This window comes from Fukomys damarensis, unplaced genomic scaffold (assembly GCF_012274545.1).
Source record: "Fukomys damarensis isolate Sample0158 unplaced genomic scaffold, DMR_v1.0_HiC HiC_scaffold_37, whole genome shotgun sequence".
In the NCBI taxonomy this organism is placed as follows: Eukaryota; Metazoa; Chordata; class Mammalia; order Rodentia; family Bathyergidae; genus Fukomys; species Fukomys damarensis.
The window spans coordinates 12,937,586-12,946,850 of NW_022900949.1; the positions used below are offsets into that span (position 1 = coordinate 12,937,586).

A 9,265-nucleotide genomic window follows, 5' to 3' on the forward strand; every position below is an offset into this window, starting at 1 on the left:
GAATTCAAAATATCACACCCCCCAAATATAATGACCTGATTAAAAAATGAGCTTCTGAAATGAACAGACATTTCTAAAACTAAGAAGTAAAAGCAGCACATAAACATATGAAAAATGTTTAACATCACGGGTCATTCAAGAGATTAAAATGAAAACAACACTGAGATTCCACCTCACCCCTGAAAGAATGGCTGCTATGAAGAAATCAACTAATAACAAATGCTGGAATGGTTGTGGGGAGATGGGAACCCTTCTTCGTTGTTGGTGGGAGTGCTGACTGGTGCAATCACTGTGGAAATCAATATGGAGATACCTCAAAGAACTAGGATTAGAGGTTCCATTTCACAAAGCTTTTCCTTTGCAGGGATATTCCCAAAAGAAGAAGGATCATACCACAATGATTTATGCTCAATCATGTTTATACTGGCAAGTTTGTAATAGATAAAATTTGGAAAAAGCCCAATTGTTCAGCACTCGGAGACTGGATTAAGGCAAAAATTTTTTTAAAACTAAAATGAAGTTCTTCTGAGCCATAAAGAATGATAAAGTAGATATATTTATAGCTAAGTGGAAGCACGTTGACACCACTATCTTAAGTGAAATTAATAAGTCACACATGTGTAATTGCAATAGTTTCTCTGGTGTGAAAACTAAAAGTGTAAGTAGCGATCAAACTGTATAGTTGATATTGTGAAATAGAAAAAAATCTTAAAGAGTAGATGAATTGGGAGGGGTAGGGAAAAGGTAAAAAGGGGAAAAAAACATTGGAAAAGGAAAAACATGGAAACAATGTCTTTGTAATCGGGGAAGGGTTGAAGGGTGAAGGGAGGGCTGGGAAATGGAGAAGAATAAGAACCAAGAGAAGTCATATAAAGTAATCAGATCCCAATGATGAATGTAACTGTATACCTAAAGTGTACCAATAAACTTAATAAAGATAAAAATATCTATAAAGTTTCCAAGTGTTCTAACTATGCGTATCACTGTGAAAATTATCAGAGAATCATTTTCATGCAAAAAATAGATATGGCTTAATATAAGCCTGGTGGCTTTGAAATCAATTAAATAGAAAATGAGTTTCTCCTCCAGGAAACAAAATGATATCATCATTTTTTACCTCAATACACATAAAATAGACTTAAAAATTTCCACTCTCTTTTCTTCTTTCATTCCCAAGGGAGTTGCTTGTTTGGAGACTGAAAAGATCATAAGAGTCTTTAATTTAATTAGGTACTCTGAGAGTTACATCCTTAGAATCTAAAAATAAAAACACATCTGTGGGACTCACCTTTATCTCTATGGCCATCCCTTAAAAAGGCAAGTCGGTTTTCTAAGGATACAGCTTGTAGACTAAAATGCTGCAGTGACAGCCATACGACAGGTGGATGTGTCCTGTTGGGGGCTGGTCAAAGAAGAAGTAGAGGAGAAGGCAGAGTGTGTACTGGGCTTTACCTCTAGAATAATGGTATGGTGAAACCCATATTTAGTCTATGAAGGTGAAGTACATATATTTTGAGGCAATGTTCATTTCATTTAAGGCCTACTTTTGCCAGGTATTCTATGTCCTTCTCTCACTCTTTACAAACTAATACCTCTACTCAATAAGAGTTATACTCTGGCGAGTCTTGAACTCTTCACCATTTTTTCTGATGAATGTAGTCTATCGGATTTTTACTTTTTTATCTTTTAATTTCTATAGTATGTGTTTGCAGTACATAACAATTACATTCACAGTTATGTGTACTTACCACATCTTAATTCTCTTTTCACTACCTTCTCTCTTTCTTCCAACTCTTGGTCACCTTCACTTTTGCAAAAGCTCTATGTCCCTGTTTCCTATTTTTCTATCTTTTAGTTTACTCTTGTATTCATTTCTACTTTGAACTACTCCTATGAATAAACCATGTGGCATTTAACCTTGTGTGTCTGATTTACTACACCCAATGCTGTGATCTCAAGGTGAATCCTTTTTATTGCATTCAGTCTTTTAATTATTAACTACAGGCTGAAAATAGTTTATGTATAAGGTGTCGTCTACCTTGTTCCCATTTAAGTGGTGGTTTTGTTATATTCCCACCTATGTTTACAGACAGATTCCACTTTCTGATAGCCCTTATTTTTCCATATAGCTATAATCAAAGTTTCACCTCAGTGTCCACAATAGCAACTGTTAAACATAATTTCTGATGTTTAAGAAATGACTACAATTTAACAGCAATATTTTAGAGATTTTACTTTGCCTTGTTTTGTTTTGCTTTTTTGGTACCAGGGATTGAACTCAGGACCTTGCATTTGAAAGGCAGGAACACTGCCACTGAGCTAAATTCTCAATCCCAGTATTTTAGTATCTTACATAAAGTTTTATTTTTGCTATGGTTTGAATACAAGCAATCAGTGAGATTGAAAATCATCTTAGAGTTCATTATTTATTTATACTCTTCGCACTGGATGCTAAGCAGGTAAAATACATGTTAAATATTGTCAAACACATTCTTCTGTTGTAATTATGGTTAGAGTCTATATTTGTTTGCCTATTATTGTGATGAATTATGGTAACCAACATCTTATATTAAACAAGCTTCAATTCTTACAATTTCTGTTTCTCATTAATCATGTGTTATTCTTTTTTTTTATTGAGTTTATTGGTACATTTAGGGATACAGTACAGTTACATTCATTGTTGGGATCATGTACCTTTACATGGCAAGTCTTGATAATCATGTGTTATTCTTTTAAAATGAGCATTATTGGCTTTTATTTAATCCTACTACTTAATTTTTGGTCTGTATAAAAGCTTGTGATAAACTGGAACATTTCATATAGTGTTTTAGTAGTCATTTTGATCTGGATATTTAAAATATGTCAAACATATGTCCTTTTTCAGAATCTACACTGTGACAAGCACAATGTTAAGTCCTCACAAGACAGATGCTGAACAGCAGCTGTTGACAACCTCAAGGTCAGGAGCTGATAGGTAAGCCATACACTCTGTTCCCTCTGTTTAAAGTGCTACATCCTTCCTAATCTCTTGTGATTGACAGTTCAATTCTTCCGATTTCAGAGAAGATGTGCCCACCCACCTTCTCAGATTAAACTGCTCCACAGTATTTTTTTCTTTTGTATGAATTAAAAAAGACCATGTTTTCATTATAGTGATGCTTTTTGTCATGAAGAGTGCAATATTTTGGAAGTCTATATTTTGACACTTAATGTTTATACAATAATTCTATTCAAATAACTTGTGAGTATTTTAATTGAGCCCATCAAAATATATTTAACTATTAACTTTGCTAATGTAAGAGTACACTTCCACTCAAGAGAATAATCAGATGAGATTACATAAGCATGTAAATTTGGTATTTTATTTTAATGGTGTTCTTTCCTTATCTCCTTTTTTTCTATGTATTCTACATGCTTTTTCCTGTAATGAGAGATACTCAGTTAGCAGGCCATTTGGGAAAAATAATCTACATTTGTAATTTAATAGGGCTATATGGTAGGTCAAAAGAGGTAAGAAATCAGTTATATTTATAATAATATGAATTCCTTTCAATAGTGACTGTCACAATTTAAGGTGATATTTTTAAATAAGAACCATCTAAGGTATATTTCCTGAGAGATAAAGAACAAAATTCATATTTATATGATTCCCATTGTAAGGCAGGAACCAAAGGAAAAACTATTATATTTTATTTCATTTTCTTTAATGTTAACTTGTGGTACACATGCAGTATTCCTACTGAAGACAAGATGAGTTTGAAGTTAATATAGCTTAAATTATTTTTCAGCATAGTAAAGATATTATGCTGGTGGACAGGATTATATTACAGAATGTCAGACTCAAGAAGCAAGCTTTTATTTTTTTTAATTGAGTTTATTGGTACATTTAGGGATACAGTACAGTTACATTCATTGTTGGGATCATGTACCTTTACATGGCAAGTCTTGATTCTCATTTTTTTCCCCTTACCTCTGCCCTCCCTTCACCCCCTCCTCCCCTCCCCATCTACAAACACTTTATTTTCATCTTTTCATTCTCTCACAATTTTTTCTTTTCCCTTTTTGTTCTTCCCCTACGTATCACACCTTCCCTACACCTTTAGCTCCTTTCCTCCCATTTCTAAATGTCAGTAATCTTATTAGAATCTTATGCATTGTTGCAGAATATTCAAGAAGCAAGCTTTTAAATCATAGCTCCACAATATACTTTGGGAGAATTATGCATTTAAAATAATATAATAAGAGTAAAGAATCACTGTTTAATCACTATTGTAAAAGTAGTACAATAAAGATTTATAGAGAATATTAAAGAAAATAGAGGGTTTTCAGATTTCAGTTATTTTTGAGAATTGATTTCAAACAAAAAATTAATCATAGCCATGAGTTAGAAATTGAAAATGAAAGAAGTGAATCAAAAGACAAGAACTACCTGATAAATTAAAGTGTGAATTAGTCTTCACATTTAAAAATGGAATTAGCTAGCTTCAGCTGAATGAACCACTGCCAACGAGTGACACAATATGATTGAAAAATATCAATGGAAAGATGACACTGATGGGTTGTAATCACCTGAAGGGCCAAAGGTTGTCCATTGAACACTGCTGTTTCTTCCTTCTCCTAAAGATAAAAGAGAGACATGCATGTAACAAACCAAATGGGACTATCACAATTCCTCCTACTGGGCCTCTCAGAGGATCCAAAAGTTCAGTCCATACTCTTTGTACTCTTCTTGTCCATGTACTTGGTCACAGTGCTTGGGAATCTACTCATCATCATGGCAACTACATGTGGCTCCCACCTCCACACCCCCATGTACTTCTTCCTCTGTCACCTCTCCTTTGTGGACATTGCCTTCATCTCAACCTCAGTCCCAATGATGCTGGTGAACATCCTGGCACAGGTCAAAGACATCTCCTACACAGAATGCCTCACTCAGGTATACTTTTTTATAATTTTTGCGAGAATGAATAATTTCCTACTGACTCTGATGGCCTATGACCATTTTGTAGCAATCTGCCACCCTCTGAAATACACACTCATCATGAACCCTCAGTTCTGTGGCCTCCTGGTTCTGATATCCTGGCTTATAATCCTATGTGCCTCCCTGACTCATATTCTCCTGATGATGCAGCTCAACTTCTCTACCAGCACTGAAATTCCTCATTTCTTTTGTGAACTGGCTCAGGTCCTCAAGGTGGCCAACTCTGAAACCCTCATTAATAACATCTTTCTATATGTGACGCTTGTCCTAATGGTTGTGTTTCCTGTCTGTGGGATACTCTTTTCTTACTTTGAGATTGTGTCTTCTTTAATGAGAATGTCCTCCACTGCCAACAGCTATAAAGCATTTTCTACCTGTTTGTCTCATCTCTGTGTGGTCTCCTTGTTCTATGGAACAGGATTTGGGGTCTACTTTAGTTCTGAAGTGACCCACTCTTCTCAGGGAAAACTTGTTGCCTCTGTGATGTACACCGTGGTAACCCCCGTGCTGAACCCTTTCATCTACTGCCTGAGGAACAAGGATGTTATGGGGGCCCTGGAAAGACTCCTTGGCAGAACAGCCTGTTGTCTTTCATGGACCCCTGACTTCAGAACTAAGAGGTTGTTACAACCCTTAAGACAAATGCTGTGAATTTCAATAGGCTGAGTCTTTCCCCCTCCTAAATGATATGCTTAATTTCTGATATTTCCAAAGCATCTATGTTTTGTCTTTTGAATATTTTATGTTTGTTTTTCTTTATCAACTTCCTCAGTATTTTCTTTGTATTTGTGATTTTATGCATGAAACACAAATTTTCCAATTTAGTAGGATATCTCAGACATTTTAAAGATTTTGAACATGATGGAAACATATCAAGTGAAGATAATTTTTTTCAAAAATATTTACTTGAATGTTGATGATTTTAAACATAATATGTTTGTAATCTTGCTTTTCCCTAAGGAAAGGAAATATAGATAATCAAAATATTTATCACATGAGCCTAAACTTGTCATTTTCATTTATATTGACACAATGCCTAGAGTAGCTATGAGCTACTGTGATTTTTGGGAGCCTTACTTTATCCTAATGTGGATTGCTTTCTTTATCTTTTTCCTTATGTCGTTTCCCTAATTTTTCTCACTTTCTTCTTTGTATTCTGCCCACTTTTTTTCTCCTTGCCATTCCCTGCTTTCTCTTCCTCCCTTATTTCGACACTTTCATTGAGTAATGTCAACTTCCTCCATTTACTTTGTAATGTTGAATAATGTTCTGTTGTGTAAACAAACATACATTCATAGATTATTCTGAAGATTTACATGTTTCGCTGCTATGAATAAACTGTAATAAATATGCATGCACATTCATCTTTATCAGTATAGTCATATGCAGTATAATTTTGCTTCAGTCAATGACAAAATATACCTGCTCAGATGATCCCACAACGTTACGTTTGTTAGTAATGTCATGAATAACAAATAATGCAAGAGTATCAAAGAATGGATTTCTTAAAAGTAAAAAATATTTTTTAAGATTTATAAGTATCCATTATGAATATATCTCCTGTGCATATGTCAATTAAAAATATCAGTGTGCTGAGTTTTGGTTTGACTCCTTTTTCCTAGCTGCATTTTTATTTCAAAGGGTGGTAAAAATGTAGACCTACAAAATGTAATACCTGTCTCACAGTATACCTCATGAATCTCTCAGGGACTACATAACTGCTCTTCCTGCCAAGTGCCTGGTCACAGTGCTTTGGAAATCTCCTTATCCTGGACAAGACCTCTGGCTCCCTCCACCACATCCCCATATACTTCTTGCTCTTTGTCCTGTCCATTACTGACATGTTTCATCCCACCCTGGCCACACAGATACGTAACCTCACAGCAGAGTCATCTCCTAGGTGTACTTTTATATACAGGTGAATCTTTTATAATATTTGATTGTATAGATGATACGCTTATTATTATGATAGATCTAACTGGTGTGTCTTACTTTCTTCATCACCAAGACAATATCCAACAACCACAGCTCACAGGAAGAGAGGTAAATTTGGGCTCAGGAGTATTAGAAGTTTCAGTCTATAATTACAGGCTTCAAGGCAGAAATAGCACAGTGGAAAAATCCTGGCGGAGGAAAGTTGCTCATATCTTGGTGGCTCGGAAGCAAAGAGAAAGCTGGAGCTGGGGAGGGAAATGTGCCTTCCATGTTATCCCTGCTGTTATCTTCCACTTCAATCCCACCTCCCAACATCTAAAAATATAGCACTGCCTTCCAAAAGCCCCATTCCTGAGTGCACAAGAGTTTTGTGAGGTCGTCATTGATCTAAATAATAGCAACTAGTTTAGGGTCCTTGGTCATCTTCCATGTCACCCAGTGATTATGAACTCTCACCACTGCATTTTCACATATTTGATATCCTTTTTGCTTAAATCTTTGGACCACCCCTTAATTTTAAAATGTTATTGGCTTACAATTAACACCATACAAGGATGTAGACATTTTCAATTTCTTCTTTGAGCTGCTCAAGTCGTTGATCTGAACTTTCTGACACTTTAGATCACAGATTTTACTCACATCATTAGGGGTTTCCCATTTAAGGATGACTTTATATCACTATAAAACTATTTCCTCCATTCTAAATATCCCAACCTCAGATGGGGAGTATAAAGTTTTCTCCACCTGTGGATCTGAACTATCAGTTGTTTGCTTATTTTGTGGAACAGGCCTTAGCATGTCTATTTTAATATACATCATGCTCCCCTATGAACTGTTTGTTAAGCCCATAATTTATACCATGCTCATCATTATTCTGAATCCATTCCTCTTCATTCAAATGAATAAAGGCATCAGAAGGACACACATATAACTTCAGGACCTATGGTATGCATTTGGAATGAAGGTTGGAGGACTAGGAGAGCCATTGTCTTGCATCAGGAAAGAAAGAATGAATTGGAATTGTAATATGGGTAGATACTAAAGTGCAAATTTTTCTGATGTGAGTTATGTGCATTTGATCAAACATATATTCATGAAAATCTAGCCTCCTTTGTGATGTTATTTTTGTCACGATATATTTGATTCCTTAATCTGTCTTATAGTAGAGTGATTGTTGCCATGGCAGGGTGAGGAAGGACTGGGAACTTTCAGTTTTGAAAGATAAAAACGTAAGGAAATAAACGATAATGATGATTACCTAAGAGGTAAATGTAATTATTGCTTTGGAAATATGCAAGAAACAGTTCAAATGGTATTTCTTGTTATCTACAATTTACTACAACAAATTGTGGCCTGAAATGCATGGATCTAGGAACAAAAAGGATACAAGTGAATACTACTTGTGAGCTCTTAATTGAGTAGCAGAACCCCAAACCCACTGTAGACATTCCCCTTCTCTGCAATTTCTTCCTCCACTGTTATGAGGTAGTCATTTGGGATTGGTTAAAACGAACCAAATTCAGTAGTTAGAAATGCTACAAATTAAGCCTTTAAGGTCCTATTAGCGTAAATGTCTAGGCTTTGTCTTTTACTCTTTAGCTCAGTGTTTCCAGGCAACTGGATTCTACCTATGTCTCTTCCTTCTCCATTTTTTCTCCATCTGGAAGGTCCCATCTGACCCTATATTCCTATCAGTTCTTGAAAAGGGGGCATACCTCCAATTTTTACCATTCATGAAAGCAACATAGAAACCACTTTTCTTCACCATGCTCAGAAAAGAAGCAAAATCCTTTGAGCCTAGGGGAACTGATGTATGAAGAATGCATGATTAGAAATGTTTCCTATCATGAGAAAAACATGAAAGTTTGGGTAGAAAAATGGGAGGATGACCGTGTGCAAAGGTGTATGCATGAGTTCTGTGAATATTATATATTTGGTTCTAGTGAGGGTCCGAAGAATGTCATTCAAAATTTTACTTCACTTCTACACTGGTTCTGACAACTTTTAACATTTCATGGATGACAGCAGAATGTGGGTCACTATGATCTCTTTCCTAACTAAGCATTACGAAGGTATCCGAAGATGATGATGATGAGGTGGACAGTAATAGTAACCATAGCATTTTGAACCAACATTGAGTCACCAAAAATGCAATCATCTGAGATACACATTCCATGATATTTGTTTCATTTCACTGGTTTAATGTTTACCAAATATAAAGTCCCATATTATTATTTTACAGCAAAGCAGGAATCACCACCTATTTATGGAACTACTTCCAGGTTGATTGCTTGGCAAAAGAGAAATCACACTGGCATGGTGTGATACTGGGATCAAAGCTCCCAGCGA

General features: G+C 35.5%; 1 protein-coding gene across 1 annotated transcript; it reads left to right on the top strand.

Moving 5' to 3' along the window:
* The first annotated feature begins 4,654 nt into the window (after positions 1-4,654).
* Positions 4,655-5,632, top strand: LOC104857412 (olfactory receptor 7D4). The gene has a single exon (XM_010617278.1). It carries the CDS (start codon positions 4,655-4,657, stop codon positions 5,630-5,632), a length of 978 nt encoding a protein of 325 aa, XP_010615580.1.
* Positions 5,633-9,265: the final 3,633 nt, after the last annotated feature.